We start from the raw sequence: 12,920 nt of genomic DNA, 5'->3' as shown, positions 1-12,920 counted from the left end.
TTCCATTGGGGAGCTTAGATACCGCCTCAGAGGCCTTGATACCCACTTCTCTCCCTTACCCTCTGGCCCACGGAAACCCAGACGAAAGAGTAAAGCAAAAGGGGGGAAGGAGCCCGGCGGCCAGGCTGTGCCGCGCACTGTAGTGTGCAGGTGGCCGTGAGGCCGGGGGATAGCACCAACTGCTGCATCTGTTGTATTTGTTTTAAGTTGACATTGATGAAGTTAACGTTTTTTATTGTAATTTTAGCGTTAGCGTGTGGGCTTTGTCTTTGTGTTGTTGTTAGTTGTGTACAGAATGTGTATCATTTTTATTTTTCCTCCTTGGCTAAGCTTTGTCTTGGCAATGATCTTTCTGGTGGGAGTGAGGAGGAACCCTAGGTCCTGTGGGTGTTCCCCCAGAAGAGGGGTGAGCTGGGAAGCCAGCCCAAGGGGTGGTGTCCCTGCATCTCCAGAGTCAAGCTCAAGATGGGTTGGGACCAGTCAGGTGTCTTAGAAAAGACAAGTGGGGGGTCCCGCCCATCCCAGGCCGGAATGGAGACTGAACCCTGAACTGCTCTGATAGTTCCGTCCCCCAGCAAGGTTGTAAACGGAAGGGGAAAGGAAGCAAGTTAAGGGGAACCAGGAAGTGGAGGCAGCTGGGGTGAGGGTGGAGGTAAGCGATGGTGGGGCAGGACCTCTAGTTAGCAGCAGCCACCCAGCCCTCCAAAGGCCTGAGGGGAGCCTGGGGTTCTGTTTGGTCAATGAGCCAGCTTAATGTTCCTCCCACTCCCCAAGCTGTAGGCAGGTTCCACAGAAGGATTGAAATAGCCGCCATCATCTGCCCTGGAGCCTGGCGCCGGGGGTGGGTAAGCAGCTTCCAGCCTCTGCCTGACCACCTGCGGCTTTGGGGGGGGGGCAGGTCCTTGTATAGTACATCTTACTGTGGGAACTGTCACTGTTTCGTCACCTCAGGCTCTCTAGGCCTGGTCCCATTGTTGGCCCCACCCCCCCTTCTGCCTGTATCAGAGCTGTACACCTGTCCATTCATTGTAGAAGAAGCCCCGTGACTCCATTATTACCATAGTGCGATGTCGTTTTGTGCTATTTTGAACAATTAAAAGACGTTTTTTGGAATAACTGTCTGCTGTCTTGAGTTCTTTGTTGGGGAGGGCCTTTGCCTGGACAGTTACTGGAGAAGTTGGTTCCTGGCTTTAAGCTGGGTTGGGACCAGGTTGCCGGAAGCAGGTCCCGCCGTCCCTGTCGTGTGGATGTGGCCTCCCTCCTCCAGGATCCCTTTGGAGACAAGGCCCCGTTTGCCCACCCATCAGGCTTTGGGGGACATGCCTGCTCTTGAGTTAAGTCTCTGTCATCGAGCCCCTGATTTCACATCCAGCCCACTGGTGCTCACTGGAGAAATTGGAAGCAACACTTAAGTTCTCCCTCTGCCCTGCTGTGTGTGTGTGTGTGTGTGTGTGTGTGTATGTGTATGCAGTACATGTGTGGGCTCTGAGGCATGGCATCTGGTACAGCGACACTCTTAGCTCCTTGCTATCAGGAGGCCTGATAGCAAGTCTGATGTGGACCACTCAGAGGACAGTGGTTTGGGGACAGGGGACGGTCCAGGGAGAGAGATGGGGAAAGCATTTGGCTTCAGTCCCAGTGGGGCCTTGCAGATTGGCCAGGCATGTGACAGGTTGACCTTTGAGACCCTTCAGCATAAACTACCCCCCCCCCCAACTTCCCTGAGCAGCCACAACCTGGCAGGTGGTAACCGGTGGTGACAGGAAAGACCAGCAGACTGTCTATCCCCAGAGACTGGACCATCTCAGCACCGCTGTCCCAGGAACCCCAGTGAGCTCAGGCTATGCTTGGGACCTGGGGCTTCAGGCAGTGGCAACCCCTAACTCTCTGCTGATGTTCTGCCTCACTGAGGAAAGGGGACAGTTCAACCAGCCTTCCTCTGAGCCATGTGACTGTGTGGAACAGAGTGGCCAGGGCAGACCAGGCTCTGGGAAGCAGGCCTGGGGGCACAGCAGTGACCAGCGGACCTTTCAGCTGCATCCCATTGGTGTGAGAAGTCTGTACGCAAAGGGCCCGGCCGGCAGGCCACTGTGAACACAGACTTCTTACACCAACGGGGTGGAGCTTGGTGACTCTGGGGGCTGAAGGGCAGGTGGGGTCCCTGCCGGGGCACTGGAGTCCTTCCCCACTTCTCTGCGCCCTCCTGCTACACCCCACCCGGCTGGGCCTCCACGTCCCTCTTGGAGTCTCCCCAGGCTGGTTGCCTGGTCTGGCTCCTCCTGCCAGGTCCACGGGCATTGCACACCAGCAGAGGCCAGCGCGGGGGTCGGTGGGTGGGGCCGAACCGTGCACCCTCCGAGCCACGCCCCTCACCACTGGCCACGCCCCTGCGGAGTCTCTAGGCAACGGGTGGGCGGGGCGCAGCTCAGTCAGCTGAGTGGTTTGTTACCGGACAGAGAGCGGATTCATCTGGCTTCCTGGAGAGCTGGGAGGGCTAAGCAGGGGTCTCCGGGAGCGATCAAGCAACCAGTGGTAGGACTGGGGGAGGGAGCTACCCCAGAAGGTCTTGGGACTGGTGGGGGGCAGCCCTAGAGCTGGTTCCGGAGCCCACCAAGAGGTAGGGGAAACCCAAGGGCTGCATCTGGGGGTCTGAGACACTTGAGTCTGGGGGGATCCGGGATCCAGAGGAGCCTGGTTGTAGAGATTGGGACCTGGGGAGACCATGGGGACGAAGTCTTCAGCCCCTGACTCCCCCTAGGACATGGAGAAGGACCTAGAGACCCTGAAGACCTGGAAGGAGCATGTGCAGCAAGAGCTGGATCGAGTGATGGCCTTCTGGATGAAGCACTCCCACGACCGGGAACACGGGTGGGCCTCCCCCTCAGCAGGGCCTTTGCTCCTTTCAAAGCCCCCAGCTCCCAGGCCACCACAGATCGCCTTCCAGTCCCTCTCTCCTGTGGTCCCGGGGCACGGGCTGTGGAGGCCTCCCTCCTCTTACTAAACACTCTCGTGCTGTGCTTCCTCCCAGAGGCTTCTTTACTTGCTTGGACCAAGAGGGGCGGGTGTATGATGACCTCAAGTATGTCTGGCTGCAGGGGCGGCAGGTAGGGCCCGCTCATGTGCTACCTCCTCCACACACTCCAACCCCGACCCCCGTGCTGCCCACTGAAGCAGTGTTCTGCCGGCTCTCTGCCAGGTGTGGATGTATTGTTACCTGTACCGCAAGTTTGAACGTTTCCACCTCCCTGAGCTTCTAGACGCAGCCAAAGCAGGTGCTCACCCCTACTTCAGTGGTTCCTCCGTAGGGTGAGATTCCTAGAGGGGGTCTGTTGTTAAGTGCCGTCAAGTTGGTTCCGATTCACAGCAGTTAACAACAGGGTTTCCGATGAGCAGCTGGGGGGTTTGAACTGCCAACTTTGTGGTTCATAGTCCAATGCTGATCCTACAGGGCCACCCCAGGAGTCTAGAAGTGAAGACCTTGGGAGGGCCAAAGGAGGTGGCTTCCTCACCTGAGTTCTAAAGGACACCCACTTGCCAACTCCAGGTGGTGACTTTTTGCTGCGCCACGCCCAGGTGGCACCACCTGGGAAGAAATGTGCCTTTGTGCTGACGAGGGACGGCCGCCCTGTTAAGGTGCAGCGCACCATCTTCAGTGAGTGTTTCTACACCATGGCCATGAACGAGCTATGGCGGATCACAGGGGAGTCACAATACCAGGTATGTATGGGGCTGGGGCCCCTGACTGCTGCATTGTCATCATGGAGGAGGGGTCTCCCTTTCTCTTCCCCCGCCTCCACACATCCTCCCAGGTCCTGGGGCAGACAGGCCAGTCCACACTGCACCCCCACTTCACCCTGCGGTGGGGCTGGGGGGCGCTCGCCTCTGCCCTTGGTTCTGGGGTCCTCCTCAGCGTCGCCTGCCCTCTTCCAGAACCTCGCTGTGTCAATGATGGAGCAGCTGGTGTACTGGGTTCAGAAGGACCCCACGGGGCTGGGCCAGCCTCAGTACTTGGGGACCCCTGACGCAGAGCCCCTGGCCGTGCCCATGATGATGCTGTGCCTGGTAGAGCAGTTTGGGGAATCAGATGAGCAGATGGCCGCCAAATACGCAGAGCTGGGAGACTGGTGTGCCAGCAGGATCCTTAACCATGTCCAGGTGGGGCTGTAGGCACTGCCCACACCCCAGAGCCTGGGAAGGTGGGGAACCTGGCTGAGCCAGCAGGCAGAGGAGCTGGAGCCCTGAACCAGGTCTCCAAAGGAGAAGTCCCTCCCCGTCTGTAGTTCCCTTCCTGAGGCCTAGGCTCCAGGGAGGGAAGCAGGCTGCTCCTCCAACGCCCCACCCAGCAGTGGGGCCCAGGCGGGAGGAGGGCCTTGGAAGACCAAGGTCGAGGGCTTCCTGGCTGATTGCACAGGGCTAGAGACTGAAAGGCCTTCCTCCTGCCCCTCACCCACAGAGGAATGGCACTGCGGTACTGGAGAACGTGACTGAGGAAGGCTGTGAACTTGCTGGCTGTCTTGGGAGACACCAGAACCCAGGTGTGAGACGGCCAAGTGGGCCTAGGGGGCCAGGCCCTTCAGGTGCCCAGGGTGGGTGTTCAGAGAAGCCCCCACTATTAAGAAGGGAGGTTCCCCAGGAAACACAGTTCCTGCCTTCTCTTGACCCCCAAGGCCATGCACTGGAAGCCGGCTGGTTCATGCTCCGTTATGCCACCCGGAAAGGTGACCCCAAGCTACTCGACCATGTCATCGACAAGTTCCTATTGAAGCCCTTCCTCTCAGGATGGGACCCCGATCATGAAGGCCTCTTCTACTTCAAGGATGTCGACGGCTTCTGCCCTACCCAGGTGAGAGAGGAGTCTTATTCTAAGCTGCCCACTCCCTTGCTCATGCAGCCCCCCACCAGTGAGGAAGGAGCCATGGTGTCTTTGAAAGGCTCTGTGCAGAAGGGTGGCTGTCACAGCCAGGGTCGGGAGCCCAGTGCCCAAGGGGTTTTAAGACAGACTGACCAGAAGGCAGGAGCCTACTTAGGAAGGTAGTTCTGGGCGCTAAGACACCGCCTCTGCTCACAGCTGGAGTGGTCCATGAAGCTCTGGTGGCCACACACTGAAGCCATGGTCGCCTTCCTCATGGGCTACTGTGAAACTGGGAAACAGATCTTGCTGCGCCACTTCTGCCAGATCGCAAAGTACACCTTCCACAAGGTGAGCCCTCCCCCCCTTTGTGCCATCAAGCTTACATCCAGATGGGGGAGGGGAGACAGAGGTCTAAACCAGTGAACAAGCCAGACAGCAGAGAACAAGGAAGCCGGTCCAAGGGGCTGGGCAGGGGCGGTGAGGGGAGCTGCGTTGGGGGCGTTCTAGGGGGAGAAAATTTCAGACAGGGGACACAGGTAAGGTCTATGGCAAGAGTGGGTGTGTGTCATCCCCGTCCTGTGCCCCTCCCCCCAGGGGTGGGTCACATGGTCTGAGTCAGGAGTGAGTGCCCTGGGGCTGCTGAAACCAAGGACCACACATTGTAACAGGAAGTTCCTTTGGGGGCTGGTTAGGACTTTGAACCAGTTCCTTCTGGTTTGACCCCTTGCTGGAAGCTCTCCCATTGGCAGAATCCGAAGCTCCGTTTTTTAAGGGCCCCAGGTGATTCTGATCAGAAGCATCAGGATGAATCCCAGGCTCCAATCTGGGGTGGGAAGGGAAAGTCTCAGAGGACACTTCTCATGGAATTGAGGGCCAGGGGGAGGTCACTCTCCAAGGTCCTGGACAGAGATGAATTTGGGGGACACTGTTTGGTCTAGTACCAGAGGGGCAGGGCTGGTTTGCTGAAGCACTGGAGGGCATCTTGCTGTGTTGGCCATGTCCCTTGGGCACCCAAATCAAGCGGAGCTAGATTCTGAATCTAGTTCAGGGGAGAGGTCTGGGCCGGACAGAAGTTTGGGTGTCATGGGAATGGAAAGGAGCCAGAAAGGGGAACTGAGCACCAATGAGAAGAGGGAGGAGGGAGGGCCCAGCTAAGGAGACCCAACTGGGGGTGGGTGGGGGAGAAGGAAGCCCAGCAACCAAAGCAGGCATTACAAGCAGTGGACACCTAGGGGGCCCAGTGGACAAGGGAGGTGAGGAAGAAATACTCAGGCTGTTGGTCAACTGCAGGGAGCCAGCCCCGGCAAGTTTATTTCAAGGATTTTTCCGGAAGGGGCGGGTGCGGCCGTAGGTGGAAAAAGAATTACACATAGTTGATAAGTCCTGATGAATTCAAAATCTTCTTATTACATGCTTTATTCTTCTCTCATTCTTTACTGTCCTGCTCATCTCTTCTGCTTCTTTTCTCCCTTCCCCTGCTCCTGCTTTCATTCCCCTCCTGCTTTTGTAATCTCCTTCCATTTCTTTACTTACTCTTCACTCTCCCCTTCACTCTTTACCTCCATTCTCCACCACATTCTCTACTCCATTCTCTTTTCCTTCTCTCCGCATTCTTTTTCCTTCTACACAGTACTCCTTTACCCTCCTTCTTCACACTACTCCCCACCACTTTTCCCTTCCTTCTCTACATTACTCTTTATTCTTTTTCCTTCTCCTTCCCATTACTCTCCTTATTCTATCTTACAACCCCCTTACAAAAAACATTGCTTTCATAGTAATCAATGTCTTCAAAATATAATCTATTCTGAGGCCCATTCTTCATGGTTTACAACAAAGATGAGAAGTTAAAGCAACACATACGAGAGCCCTCCTGGTGCCTTGAAACCTTTCAGTTAAACATTTGTTCCTACATAATTCTATTCTTTTCTCTGAGAAGCAAGTTAACCTTCACATATGTTTCTTAACCTTTGTCTGTTAAAATCTTGTTATTTTCAGTTGTTAGGTGCAATTAACTCTCCATTAACTTCTTCCATACACTGTTTATAGCCTACAAAAATATCATTTATATCAGAACATTTAAAAAACTGAGGCTATGAAAAACAACTTCTCTATTTTACTGATCATTAATTTAACAACGTCTAAGTTAGACTTTTTATTTAGTATCTGTATATACCCATTGCCTTTATCGATAGTCTAATTGTTTTTAGGAATTCTTGTACCCACAGCCCTTATTTATGGCCTAGTTGCTTTTAAGGATTCTTTGTTGCCTTAAACTAAGGCTACAAGGAAGAATGTTTATAATCACTAAGCCTAAGCTGGTAGTAATTCAATTGACAAATCCTGTCTCCCAGCAATCTTAAGAACATTGTTAATATAAGTATTAAAACTACCTATGATTACAAGTAGAATAAAATGTAGCTAATATATGGCTTCTAACTTGTAATAAAGATATACTAAAGTGTAGGAGAGTCAAAATCTAAAGTAAAGGGATACTAATAAAATCATGAATAAATCAGAAAATGATTCAACAAGAGAAAAATTCACTAGGGACCTGTGCATAGAATATTTCTTCCTTGTAGCTCTGCTATCCAAGGAAAAGAATTGTTGCTTTGCAAAAAACAATGAATTCTTCTATGTGCAGGGTCCCCGTGTCTCATTTCTTTATGTCTCAATTTCTTCATTTTAATTCCTTATTAATAAGATTCCATATTATTATTATGGCCCCTGCCAGTCAACCCTCGTAGGGCAGGGCTTCTAGAGCAATGGGCTCCAAAACTTGGGGAAAATCAGACCTTTCTGGGCACTGACCTCTACATGAAGCTGAGCATCTGCTCCCATGATGGAGGCTGTGGACGGCAGGGGACTGGCAGCACTTGGTCAGCAACCGAAATGGCCAGCTGTGTTTCTATCATGTTGTGGCTACAGATGTAGAGATGACAGTCCCTCACTCACTGCCCCGGAGTCGGTTGGTTCCGACTCAACGACACTAGGTTTTGGAGGCTGCCAATCTACAAAGGTGCAGAAAGCCCTGTGAACCTTGTGGTTAACAGTCCAGTGCTTATCCTACAGCGCTTCGCAGAGATGGCACAAAACAAGGAAACAAGTTCTCATGGCTAGGTACCTCACTACGCACTGGCCTGCAGAACAGTAGAATCCACAAAGCACGCATTCAGACCTACAGGTGAACGCGGACAGGTTCACAGGGCGGTGAGTGAGAAGTGTCAAGAGTCTTTAAGATCTAGGGAGTAGATCCAGTTGTGCAAACAAACAAAATGAAGGGGTAAACAATGCATGGAGAGGCAGAACTACTTTTCCTCTCCATAAAGAATACATCAACTTTTATAGGCAGTTTGAAAAGACCCTTTGATAATGTGTTTAAATGTTTCCTCTGTGATCCTAAAACTGAGCCCTGGTGGGAGCAAGAGGTGATGGTCTCCTCTTACTCTGGGGCAGTAAGTGTGGGTTTCTGGGGGTGGGAGAGCCTTTTGAGATGGACTTCCGACAGGACCCTGTAGTACATGTCTCCCAGACAGCAAGACCCAGGGCAGGTTTCAGGTGGTACAGGAAGGAATGAGGGCGAGAGTCAGTTCTGCTTTGAGGCATGAACACCTGACATTCGCACTGTCCTTCAGTTGGTAACTGATGCAATTCAATGGGCTAAAGCCTCGGGAACCACCAAGACATCACTCTCAGAGCCCGGTGTCCACGGACACCAAGACCTTCCTCAAGTCTGTTGGCTGGTCGTACAGCTGGAGACTTGCCTACAGGAAAGGAAAAGGCACCCCCCCCCACCCCAGCTTCCAGCATTGTCCCTGGGGAGCGGCCCACTTGTGCTGGGGGCACGTCTTCCCAGATCCCTGTCATCTGGGCAGTGCCTGTGGCCACCAGCTGTCATTCATTTTTTCAGTTCCGAGATCGCGCGCATGGGGAGTGGTTTGGCTACTTAAACCGCGAGGGGAAGGTGGCCCTTACCATCAAGGGGGGACCTTTTAAAGGTGAGTGGTGTGGGAACAGCAGTGCGTGGGGGTGGGGGGCGCAGGGGCCGCGCCTCTCTCGACCCTGCCGGCCGCCTCTCCCTGCAGGCTGCTTCCACGTGCCGCGGTGCTTAGCCATGTGCGAGGAGATGCTGGACGCCCTGCTGAGCCGCTTAGCCCCCGGCTACAAGTCCTAGGTCCCAAGCCCTCTGCCCCGGTCGTCGTGCCCGTCACTGAGGCGCGAAATAAAGCTCAGTTTGCTCTCAACCTGTGCGTGCACGCGCCTCCATGGGCCCGCGGGAGGGGGCAGCCCGGCGGCCTCCTCCTCGCCTCAGACCGCTACTTGCATTGGCCCGTCGCGAGCCCCGAGCTCCCGCTCATTGGCCCACCCTGCTCATCGTCCCGCCCCGCGCGCCGTAACTCTCCACGTATTGGCTCACTCCACCATAATGTGCACGCTCACTGGACCGCTCTGCGTGCTGATAGGTTCCGGCAGAGGCGAACTTCCTGCCATTGGCCTATGGTGGGTGGCGGGGCGTCCCGCCTCTTCCGCCGCCGTCCTTGCGAGTCCAGCCCCTCCTGGCCGCACCGGTGTGGCTTCGCTGGGACTCGCGACCCTTCAACGCCATCATGAACATCCGCAATGCGAGGGTGAGAGCGTGCTGCGGGTGAGGCCTCGGGCGGCGTCGGGGCGGGGGCCGCATGCACGTGTTTCCGAGGGCGCGGTCAGCCGATGGGCGCTCGGACCCTGGCCGCGCCGTGGGGAAGGAGGGGGACGCCGGGCTCCCGGAGCACACGGGGTCGGAGCCCGGGCTAGACTCAGTTGTCCTCGGGCCGGAGGGAGGCTGGATGGGCGGGTGGCGCGCGCCTGACCGCCGAGCCGCCCGCAGCCCGAGGACCTGATGAACATGCAGCACTGTAACCTGCTCTGCCTACCCGAGAACTACCAGATGAAGTACTATTTCTACCACGGTCTCTCCTGGCCCCAGGTGCGCGCGCGGGGGGCGGTGGGGGGGCCGCTTCCCGGGCCTCGAACTTGGGGTCTGACTGCTTCCTCCCCCTGCCCGCCAGCTCTCTTACATCGCCGAGGATGAGAACGGGAAGATTGTGGGCTATGTCCTGGCCAAAATGTGAGTCCCTGAGGAGGGAGGCCAGCGTTGGGGCCTGGGTGGGGACCGTCAGGGCGGCGGGAGGTGGTTTCTGGAGCCCTTGTTAAGGCCTTCCACGCCAGGCTTGCGGTCTTAACCCCATCTTGAGACATGAGTATCCCCGGCAGCCCGTGCTTTATGCTAGTTGGGTTTTACTCTTGGTTTGGGTAGTCCGTGGGTTTGGACAAATTTATGACGTGACATGTCCATCACGTAAAAGACATCCAACTGCCTAAAAATGCCCTGGGCTCCGTCTGCATCCGTCCCTTTTCCCTCAACAAGAGGCAGCCACTGGGCTTTCACTGTGGCCCCAGGTGAACCTCCAGAGACTCCCTGTGTTGGAGTCACGTGGCATGTGACCGCATCAGGCCGGCCCCTCACTGGCTTAGCAGCTTGAATTTGAGGGTACTCCAGCTTAAAGCCCTTTCCAATGTATATTTGACACTGTACAGTCGGGAAGGTGCTTTGCAGGATTTGGAGTCCACAAGGGGAGTGCAGGGTCAGCTGTGGTAACAGGAGAGGGTCCCCGCTCTCCTTCCCCGCCTGTGACCTTTCAAGCCCTCCAAGAAGAGTGTGTCCGCCACTGGATCTAGGTGTCCAGCCTTTCTAACTCTGCCTTTCTTCTCATACCAGGGAAGAGGACCCAGATGATGTACCCCATGGACATATCACATCACTGGTGTGTGGACCCCACCCCAGGCTCTGATGGGGTGAAAGGAGGGCTAGTGGGGGCAGCTTTTGAACCCTGACCTTTTGATCCGTTTGCTCCCCAGGCTGTGAAACGTTCCCACCGACGCCTTGGTTTGGCGCAGAAGCTGATGGACCAGGCGTCCCGAGCTATGATTGAGAACTTCAATGCCAAATACGTCTCTCTGCATGTCAGGAAGAGGTAGATGCTAGGTTTGGGGGGTGGGAAGTCCTGGGCACCCCACTTCTAGAGACGGTACAGAGGTGGGGTTATTGGGAAATGGGCAGGGCGAAGGGTAGGACCCTCATAGGCTAGCCCCTCCCTGGCCAAGTCTGTGTGGCTCAGCAGTGCCTTGTTCTCCTGCAGTAATCGGGCCGCCCTGCACCTCTATTCCAACACCCTCAACTTTCAGTAAGTAAATCCTGACTTTTCCAAGGGGCTAGGGCTGGAACTAGGTCTGTAGTGCTGTGATGTGCTAAGCTGCCTGCCAGCAAGTGGGGTGGGATGGGTGGAGGTGACCTGGAGCCTGCTGAGGTAAGGAGGGAGTACGATGTAGACCCTGTAGACCCCGACACAGTGAAGAGGCCTCTTGCACACCCTGCAAAGCTGCTGCATGTCTCCCCGAGTGAAGGAGCCTGGGGCTTGGAGGAGGGCAGTGTTGGGAAGAACCCAGAAGGCTTCTTGGTGAAAGCTGGAGAATGGAAATGTGAAAACCCACGAGACATGAGAGAGGCTGAGAGGCCCAGATGTGGCCAGGCACCTAGAAGCTTCCAAGTGAGATCTGGAGAAATTGGCGACTCTAGTGCTCTGAGAACTTGAGAAGGACAGGGACAGTGGAGGGACTTAGAGTCCTGCGTGCCCCGGCTGTGGCACAGGCTGGCTTCACCCAGTTCAGAACACAGTGGCGAAAGGTGCTAGATAGTGAGGCTCCCCCGAGACGGTGTTCAGCTGTTGTTGGGTGGGGGAGGAAGAGGAGGGCAGTGGTGGAAGGTGGTGGTGTCCAGGGCTGGACATTTGAGGCAGGATCTCTGTCCTGGGGAAGGACGTGGACCCTACTGGGGGAGTGGCTGGCTTCGTAGGCCTGGTTAGCAGGCCTGGCGCCCCTTCTAGAACGAGGCCGCCGGAGGCTGCAGCACATGCTCACTGGCCGCCCCAGGGACGGTCCCTTGGTGGTCACCTGAGGACTGCTGAGTGGTCCTGGGCCCTCTGGGAGAAGACTGGCACTGTGTTCTGCCTCCTGCTTGGCATTGCTGGAGAGGACCAAGGGGAGGCTGAGGTGCTGTCTGGAAAAGGGCCCCAGGGGTACCAGAGGGTGGAGAAGTGGCTCCTAGTTGGAGGGCTTCCTCCTTGTTCCCCACCCACTCCCAGGATTAGTGAAGTGGAACCCAAATACTATGCAGATGGGGAAGACGCTTACGCCATGAAGCGGGACCTCACCCAAATGGCAGACGAGGTAAGAGTTCTGCCTGATCTGGGTAGAAGTCTCTGAAGACGAGAGATATAGGAGGGGCTGGGAGGTGAGGCTGACTGGGTGGTAGTCCTCTGGACCTCAGTGTTCCAAGCTGTAAACTGGGGAGATGGAACTTGGCTAGACTTTAAATCAGCCCTTCCAGGAAGAGTGTTTAGAAGCCTGTGCAGCCCTGGCATGCCACATGGGAAGAGGGGACGGATGCCCGGGGACTGTAGAGAACAGCTTTCTCATGGGGAGGCCTGGTCCCCCTCATTTGATAGATGAGCAAGCTTGAGGCCCAGAGAGGGCCAAGGACATCGGCTCACATTAGTAGCAGAGCCAGGGTTCCACCTGAGACTCCCAACTGAGTCCCTTGTTCCCTGACCTGCCTGCTCCCTCTCCTCTTGTAGTCTGCCCCCAAGCCTTGTTGAACTACCCATCCTGGGCTCCCATGAGCTGAGGAGACTTTGGTCCTTGTCTCTTCTCTCCTCCTCCTGGGGATTCTGGCGGCAGCTGAGGCGGCAACTGGAGCTGAAGGAGAAGGGCAGGCACGTGGTGCTGGGACCCATCGAGAACAAGGTGGAGGCCAAGGGCAATTCGCTTCCAATCTCGGGCGAGGCCTCCCGGGAGGAGAAGGGCCTGGCTGCTGAGGATAGCGGAGGAGACAGCAAGGACCTCAGTGAGGTCAGCGAGACCACCGAGAGCACTGATGTCAAGGATAGCTCCGAGGCTTCTGATTCAGCCTCCTAGAGTCTTCCTTGGCCCACCCTGGCCTGCCCCACCTCACCCCACTCATTTGCCCAATAAA

At 55.7% G+C, this 12,920-nt stretch overlaps 2 protein-coding genes across 3 annotated transcripts; both read left to right on the top strand.

Moving 5' to 3' along the window:
• The first annotated feature begins 2,761 nt into the window (after nucleotides 1–2,761).
• Nucleotides 2,762–9,023, top strand: RENBP (renin binding protein). The gene is made up of 10 exons (XM_006877226.1): nucleotides 2,762–2,868; nucleotides 3,029–3,104; nucleotides 3,197–3,272; nucleotides 3,545–3,717; nucleotides 3,931–4,155; nucleotides 4,454–4,535; nucleotides 4,668–4,843; nucleotides 5,069–5,200; nucleotides 8,760–8,847; nucleotides 8,935–9,023. Exons 1-10 carry the CDS (start codon nucleotides 2,762–2,764, stop codon nucleotides 9,021–9,023), a joined length of 1,224 nt encoding a protein of 407 aa, XP_006877288.1.
• A 409-nt stretch (nucleotides 9,024–9,432) lies between these two features.
• On the top strand, nucleotides 9,433–12,920 carry NAA10 (N(alpha)-acetyltransferase 10, NatA catalytic subunit). 2 transcript variants are annotated; one of them, XM_006877193.1, is made up of 8 exons: nucleotides 9,433–9,477; nucleotides 9,717–9,815; nucleotides 9,898–9,956; nucleotides 10,608–10,653; nucleotides 10,748–10,863; nucleotides 11,029–11,073; nucleotides 12,031–12,115; nucleotides 12,626–12,920. In XM_006877193.1, the coding sequence occupies exons 1-8, from the start codon at nucleotides 9,457–9,459 to the stop codon at nucleotides 12,860–12,862; spliced, it is 708 nt and encodes a 235-aa protein (XP_006877255.1). In that variant the 5' UTR covers nucleotides 9,433–9,456; the 3' UTR covers nucleotides 12,863–12,920. The 2 variants fall into 2 exon arrangements, with proteins under 2 accessions (XP_006877255.1, XP_006877256.1); XM_006877194.1 differs by lacking the exon at nucleotides 11,029–11,073 and having other exon boundaries at nucleotides 9,457–9,477; nucleotides 12,626–12,862.

Source organism: Chrysochloris asiatica, unplaced genomic scaffold, assembly GCF_000296735.1.
Source record: "Chrysochloris asiatica unplaced genomic scaffold, ChrAsi1.0 scaffold00445, whole genome shotgun sequence".
Classification (NCBI taxonomy): domain Eukaryota; kingdom Metazoa; phylum Chordata; class Mammalia; order Afrosoricida; family Chrysochloridae; genus Chrysochloris; species Chrysochloris asiatica.
The sequence above is the reverse complement of the archived record's forward strand: the minus strand, read 5'-3'. Positions and strand labels throughout refer to the sequence as shown.

Coding starts and splice junctions, on each gene's coding strand:
- RENBP (XM_006877226.1), top strand. CDS start 2,762: ATGGAGAAGGACCTAGAGACCCTGAAGACCTGGAAGGAGCATGTGCAG. Junction 3,273..3,544: donor TCTAGACGCAGCCAAAGCAG/GTGCTCACCCCT, acceptor TGCCAACTCCAG/GTGGTGACTTTTTGCTGCGC. Junction 4,844..5,068: donor ACGGCTTCTGCCCTACCCAG/GTGAGAGAGGAG, acceptor CTCTGCTCACAG/CTGGAGTGGTCCATGAAGCT.
- NAA10 (XM_006877193.1), top strand. CDS start 9,457: ATGAACATCCGCAATGCGAGG. Junction 9,816..9,897: donor ACGGTCTCTCCTGGCCCCAG/GTGCGCGCGCGG, acceptor CCTGCCCGCCAG/CTCTCTTACATCGCCGAGGA. Junction 10,864..11,028: donor TCTCTGCATGTCAGGAAGAG/GTAGATGCTAGG, acceptor GTTCTCCTGCAG/TAATCGGGCCGCCCTGCACC.